The sequence below is a fragment of the Geotrypetes seraphini genome, chromosome 5, assembly GCF_902459505.1.
Source record: "Geotrypetes seraphini chromosome 5, aGeoSer1.1, whole genome shotgun sequence".
Taxonomy (NCBI): Eukaryota; Metazoa; Chordata; class Amphibia; order Gymnophiona; family Dermophiidae; genus Geotrypetes; species Geotrypetes seraphini.
Window position 1 is genome coordinate 238,608,281 of NC_047088.1, and position 13,266 is coordinate 238,621,546.

Here is a 13,266-nt window from a genome sequence, read left to right on the forward strand (position 1 = left end):
CCATACATATCTTAAAGAACTCTAAATAAATAACTCAAGTTTAATTTTTCGTTGGTTTTGCAATTTTATAATTTCAGTTAAAATGCGCCGTGAAAAACATTTGCTCTTTTTAGTGTGCCAGACCTACAAAGGTTTGAGAGACACTGTCAGCGCTAACGCATTGAAGGTGAGGCAAAATATGCAAAGGGACTGTTAACATTTTTCTTATTTTTTTTTAATCTTTGTGTACACATAAGTATTTTGCATTCTTCCTTAACCATGACAGTGGTTATTCATTTTCCTAATTGACTCATTTGGAGTTGTAATATCTAATTGCTTTGATACACATTAACATGAGGCAATGGAATAATTGCACTGTGGGCTTCTTGGTTTTTGTGCAAACTGGTGTGAAAGTAAATTCGGTGCTTTCTCCACTCAGCTTCAGATGATTATATGTAACAAGAGTGATGTTTTAGATCATAAAAGAATAATGAGGATCTTGCATATCGTAATGAAGCTGATAATATATCCTAAGATTCAGAGTGGGAGCTAGGTGAAAACTCGTATAAAAGATATTTGCTTTACAGGTCCCAGGTGTCTCAGGAAGCTACATTTAAAAAAAAACTTATAATGTGATTGTGTTTGTCAAAATTGAAGAATAACTTTCTGCTGGAAATGTTTCCAGTTCCTGAATCTGAGTCAGCTGAGCCCGTAGGGCCTGATTCTCCAAAGTGCGTCCCGATTTTAGGCAGCTGTAGGCGTCCTATAGCTGTCTAATCAGCCAATCGGGATGCACGTTTTTTTAAAAAAATGCTCCCCAGGCAGGCCGCCTATATTGAAGGCGCCTCCGGGAGCCTAGGGAGACCCGCAAGACGCCTAAGCTCGCCTACAGGCCTTAGGCGGGCCTTAGGCGAACCTAGGCGGCCCTACGCATCTCCCTAGTAGAGGAAGAGACGCTTAAAATGTAGGCCAGTAAAATGCTGGTCTACATTGTAAGTAGACGCGGCCGCTATACTGATCGCGGCAAGGGATCTCCCTGCTGCAATAAGTATAGCGGCAGTGGCCGCCTGTCCCATCACCCAACTCCTCCTGTCGGAACTCCAAACCCCGAACTACCCCTCCCCCCAAACTGTTAATCGCCGACAGGAGGATGCCCAACTCCTCCTGTCGGAACCCCGAACCCCGGACCCCCCCCCCCCCCCCCCAAACTCGTAATCGCCGACAGGAGGATGCCCAACTCCTCCTGTCGGAACCCCGAACCCCGGACCCCCCTCCCCCCCAAACTCGTAATCGCCGACAGGAGGATGCCCAACTCCTCCTGCCGGAAAGCCCGATGACTCCCTGCCCCAAGGGAGATTAGTTGGGGTGGGGGGTCGTTGGGCTTTCCGGCAGGAGGAGTTGGGCATCCTTCTGTCGGCGATTACGAGTTTGGGGGTGGGGAGGGGGGTCCAGGGTTCCGACAGGAGGAGTTGGGCATCCTCCTGTCGGTGATGGGACAGGCGGCCGCGGCCGCTATACTTATTGCAGCAGGGAGAGATCCCTTGCAGCGATAAGTGTAGCGACTGTGTCTAATTTAACCCGATTCTCTAACCGGCGTCTGTACCATGGATGCCGGTTACAGAATCGGGGTTTAGTGTAGGACCGATTCTGTATAGGACACCTCTCCTGGGCGTCCTATACAGAATCAGGGCCTTAGCGCGTATGTCTGTCTGTCCCAATAAAGAGCTGATTTCTGACACATGGATTAATTATTTGAATGTCCTACATACACTGCCAGGGTGGGGAAAGGGAAAGAGATTTAAAATGTTACTGGTATCAAAGACCATATTAGAAATGATTAAGGGGTTGCCGGGTGGCTCAGGAAGTGAGAGCTATACCCGACTAAAGAGGGAGTCTTCTTAGTGTTACCAGACGTCCGAGAAAACCCGGACACGTCCTCTTTTTAGAGGATTGTCTGGGTGCCGGAGGGATTTCCAAAACCTAGCAGTTTTTGGAAGTCCCCAGCTCAGTGCCGTGTCTGAAGGCACTCTCTGCGCATGCATGGCCGTCAGCGTGATGATGTCATTCGTGAACGCTAATGCATTGATGTCCGTGCATGCACACAGGGACTCCAAGAAGGATACGGGAGGTTCGTTTGAGGGCAGAGCTGGAGATGGAAAGGGGTGTGACTGGTGGCAGAATGAGGTGGGGCCACGTGTCCTCTTTTTTTCAAAGAGGAAATCTGGCAATCTTAAGTCTTCTGCTCCCTGTGTGCATTGCTGCTCTGGAGGAAGCGTTTGCAGTAATTGAGAAGACGTTATGGCCCGGAGTCTGTAACTGGTGCCGTTGTCAGCGGCAGCCTTAAAAACCACTTTGATTGTAGCCACAGTAAGACAGTATAAGGGGCCATTGAAAAGTTCTCAGCTGCACCAACAAAGTTGGAGCACTCTCCATCGAGGGCTACGCACGTAGTCCAACCATTTTACACTTTTTTTGTTCTGTATTTTTCTGACAGAATGAAAAAAGTGGAAAAATCACTGGACTAAAATGTATAGCCCTCAATGGAGACTGCCCCAGCTTTGTTAGTTGGGCTGAGAACTTCTTAACGGCCCCTAATATGTCATATCCCATCCCGTTTCCTTATGACTGAAATAATCAGACAGTTGCATTGTGTAGGACATTGTGGCATATCGTAAGAACATGAGCATAGCCATTCTGGGATAGACCAAAAACCCATCAAACCCAGTCTCTTATTTCCCTAGTAAGATCCCAAGGATTAAAACAGATTTTATGTTAATTATCCTAGAAATACACAGTAGATCTTTCTATCTTAATAATGGCTTAAAATATATAGCTGACCCCCATATAATATGGCTCATTATGGTGTAAGATTACTTATAGTGTGGTCAAGGTTTGGACTCCATTATTTTGAGGTTATTATATATTTTCACTATATCCCTGTAAACATATTGGTGAGACTAACAGGGGCTGCTTACTTGGCCTGGCTGTAGCCAGAACACTGGAACACAGAATTTACGTATAGTATGGTTTATGAAATCTTTTTATTTATGTTTATCTGTATTCCCATAGATCCATATCCAAAGTCCTGTGCCAATAGGATTACTGACAAGCAAATAGACTAGGCTCAGTATTAGCAAAATAAAGAATTTATTTACCTTGCAAATGGCAAGTAATAATTACGGATTATTTGGAAAGCACACACATATTTTCTCTAAAGGCTAATAATTCTGCCTACCTCCCACTATTGCATAGAAAAGTTGATATGACCTGTCAAAGCAGGGAAGGTCTTTTTCGGATAGCTGGAGTTTTGGCAGGATGCAGGAACAGAGGGGCGCTGCCCAACATGGTCAGTGTGGTGGGAGAGATCTCTCAGGCAGCAGGAACTCCTCAGGTGTTCAGGAGGAAGCTCTGCACTGGAACAGCTGTAGTCTGGGTTTGGCTCACTAGGAGCTCTAGACCCCTGAAGCAGCCCAAGACTGGTGAAACGTGGACCATATTGGGTGATTGTTTTAATAAAGAGATTTTGTTTTGGAGCAATCCATCTGGGATCTGTTTTCTTTTACATCACTGCTGTTGCGGATCTGAAGAGCTTCTCTGTGGTTTATGGTGATGCGTCAAAACCGCGGAGGGCAACGGCACGCCGACAATCCCACACTGACATTTGAGCACAGGACAAATGCATGCCGCCACTTCTAACGCTTTGAAGCCTTCCGTTTTACACTCTGAAGGGGTATGTGGGGGAGAACCCCTAACTACACTTAGAACGCCTTGCGCTGCCATTGGGAGGGGTGTGGGGGGTAACCCCCCCAGTACACTGAAAACTCCCATTTTCAGTCTATGGGAGTTTTCAATGTAGTGAGGGGGGGGGTTCCCACACACACACCTCCAACGGGAGCGCGAGGACTTCTAAGTATACCACCCTTAGAGCGCAAAAGGTAAAGCGGCGGCGTGCATTTGTCCTGCATGCAGATGTCAGCAGGGGATTGTCGGCGTGTCGTTATCCTCCGCGGTTTTGACGCATCACCATAAACTACAGAGAAGCTCTTCAGATCCGCAACAGCAGTGATGTAAAAGAAAACTGATCCCAGATGGATTGCTCCAAAACAAAATCTCTTTATTAAAACAATCACCCAATATGGTCCACGTTTCACCTACTCTTGGGCTGCTTCAGGGGTCTAGAGCTCCTAGTGAGCCAAACCCAGACTACAGCTGTTCCAGTGCAGAGCTTCCTCCTGAACTCGAACCTCACTAACCTCTCCACGAACATATCCTCATGCATAAAGAACCTCCAATCCTGGGCAATCACAATGCATATGAAACTAAACGAGTCCAAAACAAAACTCCTTTGGCTCGGCCCAAAATTAGACCATCTACCTTCCTCCATCCCATTGTCCTCCGGCACCCCATTACAGCTCGAGTTCTCAAGCAAAGTTCTGGGTGTCACCTTAGACTCTTCTCTATCCTTCAACGAACATCTCCAATCCCTGGTGAAGAAATGCTTCTTCAGCCTTCACATGCTAAGGAAAGTCAGACCCTATTTTCACCAAAAACACTTCGCAGTCCTAGTACAATCCATCATCCTCTCCAGATTGGATTATTGCAATTCTATCTACCTCAGCCTAACCAAGAAAAGCCTCCACAGACTTCAGCGGATTCAGAACGCCGCAGCTAAGCTTGTTTTCGCGAAAAGCAAATTTGATCACGTCTCACCACTCCTGTCTAAGCTCCATTGGCTCCCAGTAATCCCCAGGATCCACTTCAAATGTGCGTGTCTGGCCTACAAGATCCTACATGGCATCCTTCCTGCCGTTATCCCTCTATCCTGGAACTCCCCAACCCCTACTTCCTCCAGATCCTCCCAAATTTTTAAACTATCCTTCCCTTCCATAAAAGGTATTTCCCATGTAGGCAAACTTGGGTCATCCCTCCCCTTTAGAATCACTGAGATCTGGAATAACCTCACCTCCCCTCTCCGAACCTCAAGCTCCCTCCAACTCTTCCGCAAACACCTAAAAACCTGGCTATTCTCAAAACTGTAACACTTCCCCCCTCTTAGGCCTCTCACCTTCCCCTTTTACACCTAACTCTTTAATCTCTCCACTGTAGTTCCTCTCTCATCTTTCTTCCTGTAAACCGTGCCGAGCTCCGCATTCGTGGCGATGGTGCGGTATATAAACCCAAGGTTTAGTTTAGTTTAGTTCCTGCTGCCTAAGAGATCTCTCCCTCACTGACCATGTTGGACAGCGCCCCGCTGTTCCTGCATCCTGCCAAAACTCCAGCTTTTGATGGTGTACCGTGGGTTTAAAGTCAAGCAGTTTTACATATTAGTACTTTCTTTGTCCTCATTAAGCTCACAATCTAAATTTTATGCTTAGAGCAAGGAAGGCTTGGATAGATTTCAGGACTTTAGTGAATCCTGCCCTAAGTGACTTGCCCAAGGTTACAACGAACTGCAGTGGAAATTGAGCCCAGTCCCCAAGTTCTAAGCTAGAGAGTTGCACGGGGACAGAAATCCCACCCGTCCCCTCCAGGATCCTCTCCGTCCCCACCCGTCCCCGTCAGGATCCTCTCCGTCCCCACCCATCCCTGCAAGGAATTACCTCCATCCCCACCCGTCCCCATAAAAAGCAGCAATTATTTCTGACAGGATCATCAATTCCACAGTTTCTTTTGTGTTTGCGCTGCTGTTTTCCTTGTGGACTCTCTTTGGTGGAACCCTTTTTTTGTTTTCTGTTCAGGTAATTAACTTATAAACCCCCTCTTTTACTAAGGCTGACGTGTCCATTATATTATATGGACGAACCCTGCTTCCAAAGCCTTCCATCCCCATGGGAATCCCGTTGGCCAGAGGGGGGTCCCCGTGGGAGTCCCGTGGATTAGGGGGGATTCCCGCAGGAACCCTGCGGGACCCACGGGATTCCCACGATCCCCATTCCTGTACAGACCTCTATTCTAAGCCACCTGTACTATCCATTCAGCTACTCCCAGATGTCCTCAACTAGTTGCATTTTAAATAGTATCCAAATAGCTTAACTTCACTCCTGGACTGGGTCAGATTTTTGAAGACCCAAGTTGTCTTGCTCTAATCAAGAAGCAACGCATTATCTGTCTACAAGGAAAGAGTTACATTTGATCTTGTCTTATTACATGTCAAGCTATTACTAGTCATTCCAAAAAAACATGTTCTATATTATCAGTGAAGATATCTAGTTACCTGACATTTCACCTTTTAAGCCTTTTTATACAAATGTTTTATATTTTTTTGAACACAGAAATGTCTTCACTGGTCTCTGTGTCTATCGTGCGTATCGTATTTTGAAGCAAAGCGACGTGGTCTCATGAGCATAAAGGGCTCTGATTAAGGTCATCCTCTCAGCAGAAATTGTTCCAATCTGCTACTGAAAAGCTGTACACTGTGGTCTGAACTGGAGATGAGAGCTGGCTTTTTTTCCTCCTCACATTTGGTCAACAGATGGTGCTGCTTTTCACTGCACATTCTGGCAAAAACAGAAACTTTGCATATCAACTAAAAATAAGTGAAATGTCAATGGGCATCTGACTCCATTCAGGATGTAAATAAGGATAATTGTACAAAACTTGGATACATGAGTGATTATCATTAGACAGATAATCATGCGTAAACTATGGTGGCTTTCAAAATATTTTATCCTGGGCAAGATTCTCAAAGGTTTCGTAATGCAGGTTCATAAGAACATAAGAAGTGCCTCCGCTGGGTCAGACCTGAGGTCCATCTTGCCCAGCAGTCCGCTCAAATATTTTTTTATTTTTTATTTTTTACTCCAGATTAATTAAGCCCTCAACATCTATACTTCAAACTGTAGCTATATTAAGTTATATTTATTTTATATCTGAGAAAGCTTTGGATAGATTACTGTGGTTCTCATGTTAGTCTGTTTGATATTCAAGCTTGGAAAGTGGTGAAATGGATGGCTTATTCATTGTTTTTCTCTAGGGTTCAACATTTTTTTAAAATTTCCAGTAGAATCTCGATTAACCGATATTCAAGAATCCAGCACTCTCACCCAACTGGCGAAAAAATTGCCGGCAAAAAAAAAATCATCCCTGAAACAACAGTGGCTGCGGTTCTGAGCCACGAACCTCCCTCCCTCCAGCCCCAAAGCAGTGGCAGCCGGTGAGCAGAGGCAGCCTGTTCCGGCAGGACCTTTTCTCTGATGCATCACTTCCAAAGCGGCAGAGGAAAGGCCCTGACAGGGCTGGCCGTGAGTAACCTGTTTTCAGCACTGCCTCTGCTGATTGGCTGCTGCTGCTTTGGTAAGTGAGGGGAGTCCAGGAGGCCAGACCCATGTGAAGGGAGAGAAGGCAGATGGGGGTGGACCAGAAGTGTGTGCAGGAGAGGGAAGAAGGATGGATGCTGGACCCATAAATGGGGGGGGAGGGGGGGAATAGGGGAAATAAAGAGGGAGAGATGGGGAGAAGTGACCCAAAAAGAAGGGAAGAACAGATGCTGGACCTACAAGTGGAGGTAGGGGGGGGATAATAGAGAGGTGGGAAGAGAAACCAAACTATTTGTACAGTGACTCTCAAGCAACCAGAAATTACAGTTATCCGGTATCCACCAGTTCCCATGGGTGCTGGACAACCAAGCGTTTACTGTATGTATAGGATGGATTGTAATTCACTATACTTAGGAATTGTGAAAGGGAAGTTGAGGGCTTTGCAAATGCTTATCAACTCCACTGCAAGATTAATCACAGGGGTTCCTAGGAGTACAAATATAACTCCTGTGTTGAAGAAACTACACTGGTTACCTATGCAACAAAGAGTGCAATTTAAGATTGTTGCAATTATACATCAGACATTGTATCATGCTTCCCCAAAGATTTTACAAAAATTATTTGAGATCTATAAACCGAGAAGAGATGTAAATGAGATGAAATTAAGTTTGGAGGGTAGAATGTCGACTATGCATGCTAGGATCGGAGTATCAGCGATATCTGTGGCTGGAATGCCTTGCCTGGTATCCTGCGGTTTTGTATATGGAGGATTAATTTTAAGAAAATGCTGAAAACTCAATTATTTGCCAATGCCTTCTTATGTGAAGGTATATTTCAGTTGATAATCGCCTTTTAGAATTATTTTTTTGACAGCAATGTATGATTTAAACATGCTTGTATTTCTGAATTGATTGAATTTGCGCTCTATCCCTGTTTATAACAGGGACGATTAATGATGTTGTTTAGACATGTCTTATGTTATACGTGATAATCGTAGGGAAACAAGATTTTATGTATGGGATATGGAAACCGCATAGTTGTATGCGGTATGTAAATTTTTAAATAAATAAATAAATGTGAACTGTTGTTGAGATATTAGCATAACAACCAGAAGTACATATAATAAGAAAGGTGATTCAGTTATCTGATTAGTAACAATATGACATGATTAAGATATCTAGTAAAAGATAGACTGTAAATAAATTGGAAAATTCAAGAATTTTGTCATATAATTATATTTACCTCACTGTTGCAAAGTGTTGGAAAAATCAAAGATTTATCATTTAGCTCAGGGGTAGGGAACTCCGGTCCTCGAGAGCCGTATTCCAGTTGGGTTTTCAGGATTTCTCCAATGAATATGCAGGAGATCTATTTGCATGCACTGCTTTCAATGCTTATTCATTGGGAAAATCCTGAAAACCTGACTGGAATACGGCTCTCGAGGACTGGAGTTCCCTACCCCTGATTTAGCTATAATGTAGTTACCCTAGTTTCTGGGTACTGTATGTAGGATGTATTAGGCCTTAGTTTATGGCATTTTTTTTAATGAACTAACACCATGGGGCCATTTTACCAAACAGCAGTAAAAAAAAAAAAAAAGTGGCCATATGTGGGCCATTTCCACGGGCTAAAGCCATTTCTTTTTTACCACTGGAATAAACTGACTCATTTTTCTATTTTCCTTCTTAATGGCCATGTGCTAATTTTTGCATTAGTCTATTCTCCTCTTTTACTAAGGTGCGTATTGCTTTTTAGCACATGATAAATATTAGCGCATGCTAATCACGCGCTAAATGCTAACACACGCATGTTATCCTATGGACACGTTAGCAGTTAGCGCATGCGTTGTTTTAGCACGTGCTAAACGTGCACTAAACCTTTTAGTGTACCTTAGTAAAAGAGGGCCTATATAGTTCTCAATGGATCAACCTCTATAAAATTATAACACATTCCTACTTTTCCACTGAATCTTAATAATATTATCTCACCCACCTAAGAGCTAGATATTTTTCTTATCAATAATACTAGGTGGAAAATTGCCTCAGACTTAGAGCGTCTATAACAATAAATGTTTCATGCGCTCTGAATATCAATCACTGGCTTTTTTCCACCATCCACCCATATTAGTATCTAAATATCATAATATTAATATGGGTGGATGGTGGAAAAAAAGCCAGTGATTGATATTCAGAGCGCATGAAACATTTATTGTTATAGACGCTCTAAGTCTGAGGCAATTTTCCACCTAGTATTATTGATAAGAAAAATACCTAGCTCTTAGGTGGGTGAGATAATATTATTAAGATTCAGTGGAAAAGTAGGAATGTGTTATAATTCCATTAGTACATGGCCATTAGCATGGGAGCCCCTCCAACACCCATTATGTAGATGGTAAGGACTCATGCATTAAGCATACAGTATGCTAATCAGCTACTTTGTGGCAATGTAGCTGCACTAACCAATTAGCTCAGAACACACCCACTCTCTGCTCGCAGACTCGCCCCAGTGCTAAAAAATACATTTTAGTTTTTAATACAGGGTTAGTGCCCCCCCCCGTCCCCGAGGTAAGCCATTCTGTGCTGCACTAAGTACTCATTAATGCTTACTGCAAAGAACCCCTGTCTATTTACCAGTATTAAGGGCTATTCAGTTGCAGTCCTCAAAGTCCACAGGCAGGCCAGGTTTTCAGGATATCCACCATGAATATGTATGAGAGAGATTTACATACCAAGGAGGTAGTGCGTGCAACTCCCTCTCATGTATTTTCATCATGGGTATCCTAAAAACCCGGTCTGCCTGTTTTATAAAATTTTAATATTGTAAACCGGCCAGATATCTGTGATGGTTGAAATACCAAATTATAAATAAACTTGAATAAACCTGAAACTTGATCCCAAGTCCTATATATCCTATAGGGTAGGAATTGAATAGCCCTACCCTATAGGAATGAATTTAAAATTAGTCCTGGTTGCTTAGCCTTTCATTAAAGCCCCCTTTTATCAAACTGCGATAGAGCTTTTTTACAGCGGGCTGATAAGGTAAATGCTCCGATACGCAAAGAAATTGAATGAGCATCAGAGCATTTACCTTGCTGGTCCACGGTAAAAAGCTCTACTACAGTTTGACAAAAGGGGCCCTAAATGCATTTTTATTATTTGAGCAATAACACATAGGGCTTCTTCTATTAAACTGCGCTAGCAATTTCTAGCGCGGGGAGCCACGCTAATGGCCCGCGCTGCTCCCGACGCTCATAGAGTTTCTGTGAGTGTCAGGAGCAGCGCGGGCCATTCAGCGCGGCTCTCTGCGCTATAAACTGCTAGCGCAGTTTAATAGAAGAGGGGGGCGGGACAATTCTTACAATTTTCCTGATCAAGTTACAAAAGCACAACCTGAACAAACCGCCATTTTAAAAATTTTCAAAGCAATGAGGCTTACTCATTGTCAAGACCGTCTTCAGTTAGTACTATAGTCTATAATAATGATGTATTACATCCTTCTCCTGATCCAAAACAAAGACCATGTGTCTTTTCTCCAAGTAAAGATTTATGACCCTAAAATGGTTGTTTATTTTTTTCCCACAGGATGGAAGAAACGGTGAGAAATCTCCTGCAAAGCCAAGGGGCTCTGGAGCCAAATGGAGGGGAGAGTGCTAATATTATGAAGGCTTATCAGGTATTTTTAGCAATTGCATAATAAATCATCCCCCCTCCCCCCCCCCCCCATTTTACAAAGCTGTGCCAGGCATTTTTATGGCCGGCCGCGGTAGCATTAGAAAGCTTATGAGCGTCAGAGCTAATACTGCTACGGCTGGCGCTAAAAAAGTCTAACACGGCTTCGTAAAGGGGTTGGGGGGGGGGCAAATTATTTGTAAACTTAAATTTTATACAGCCAGATGTTCTGTTACATATATTTTAAATACATTAACAATCCATAATTATAAAATTTCAAATAAACATGTTTATATTACCTCTGATACATCCTCATCGTACAAAAAAAAGTCATATTTTATTTCTTTCACCGAAGTTTTAATAAATGGCTTGCCTTGTTCAGCAATGATATCCTGCAGTCTTAGAATTGTGTTATTATGTGCAGATAAACTATCCCCCTATTTTACAAAACTGCGATAGCAGTTTCTAGCGCGGGGAGCCGCACTGAATGGCCCGCGCTGCTCCCGACGCTCATAGGAACTCAAGTGAGTGTCGGGAGCAGCACAGGCCATTCAGCGTGGCTCCTTGCGCTAGAAACTGCTATTACAATTTCGTAAAAGGAGGCCTGTATCTCATGAAAATCATCAAAGGTTTGAAACTGTGAATTTTCTTATTGTATGGGCAGGTGATATGCTGATATCTAGATGTGAGGTTCATGGAGATATACAGCCTAGTGTTTAGTCACCCATCTATTTATTCCAAAGTACTCTGTAGCACCCATCTTGTCCTCATCTAATATCTGCACCTGGCCCCTCATCTACTGTATATGAGTTAGCATCATATCTATGAGGGACCACTGTAAAGTTCTCAGCCCAACCAAGAAGAGAATGTTGTAGGGCCATGAAACATACAAGTTATTCCACGCTTTTCTCGACACTTTTTGTTTCAATGAGACAAATGCATCTGGGTAAATGGGCACAAGTATAGTGAAACCAAGCCATTGTGACATCACCGAAGAGGCTGGCTCTTAGGCATTGGTGGAATGAGGTATTATGACATCACAATACGAGGGGCCGCTGAAAAGTTCTCAGCCCAACCAAGAAGAGAATGATGTGGAGCCACGAAACTTACAAGTTATTACACACTTTTCATTTAATTTCATATCATTGAAATGAAAAGTGTGGAATAACTTGTAAGTTTTGTGGATCCACATCATTCTCTTCAAGGTTGGGCTGAGAATTTTTCAGCGGCCCCTTGTATGTTATTTGAATGTTCTAAAATGTGCTTATTAGGTGTAAAAAAAATATGATTTGGGAGTGCTCTCTTTAAATATTTATAATCCCTGTTATATAGCAGTGCTTATTAGATGTTCCATAAGTATCGTGCTAACAATGTATTCTATCTCTGCAATTTGTATTTAGGTGCTGTTAATAAGTGCATTTTTGAAACAGTTTCATGGTTGTCCTGTTATTAAGTTCCAATTTGCTGATTTTGAATTTACCTCATTCACTGTATTTATGTTTATATTTGGTCTTTTTAGCACAGTTATACTGTTAACAAAATTGTAAGTTTCAAGTTGAATTGTACTTACTGTACACTGCCTTGGGGGGATGTCTTCATAAAGGTGATTAATAAATCCTAATAAAACAGAGGAAATTACATTACATTAGTTTCTTTTAGTCCGCCAATACCTTGCGGTTCTAGGCAAATTGCAAAAGGAAGAGATTCTGGTCATTTCCAGAAGATTACAGGGAAGCTATTGGTTGTAACATTTGGATACAGAGTGAGTGATAGAGTGAGGATAATTGGTTGTATCAGGAGTTTGTCTTGACAAATTTCTTGAACAACTTGGTTTTTATTTCCCTCCTGAAGGTTCTGTAGTTTGGTGCTGAAATAAGTAGATTGGCGATGTGACTGTCTAGTTTCGCTGCCTGCGTGGCGAGTAGTCCGTCGTGTATTTTTTTACGCTGAATGCCTTTGATTGGGGGGTGGGTGAAGGGTGTCTGAGTTCTCCTTGGTCTGGAAGAGTTGTTCCGAGTTAGGCGAGTGTTCAGGTAGGATGGTCCATTGCCATGTAGGGTTTTGAAGAGCATGCAGTAGAATTTAAAAAGTATTCATGCTTGTACAGGTAGCCAGTGCATGTCTTGGTAGGCAGTGACGATGTGGTGGTACTTCTTCAGTGAGTAGATCAGTCTGAGGGCTGTGTTTTGCACTGTTTGTAGTTAGAAACATAGAAACATAGAAATAGACGGTAGATAAGGGCCACGGCCCATCTAATCTGCCCACCCCAATGACCCTCCCCTACCTTTCTCTGTGAATAGATCCCACTTGTCTATCCCATTTGGCCTTAAAATCAAGCACGCTGCTGGCCTCAATAACCTGAA

At 43.1% G+C, this 13,266-nt stretch overlaps 1 protein-coding gene across 1 annotated transcript in view; it reads left to right on the top strand.

Annotated features, from left to right (window-relative positions):
• Positions 1–13,266, top strand: part of NCKAP5 (NCK associated protein 5) — a 1,115,675-nt gene that overhangs the window by 614,931 nt on the left and 487,478 nt on the right. The window contains 1 exon segment of the mRNA XM_033946444.1: positions 10,817–10,907. Within this exon segment, the coding sequence (XP_033802335.1) occupies positions 10,817–10,907 (91 nt within the window).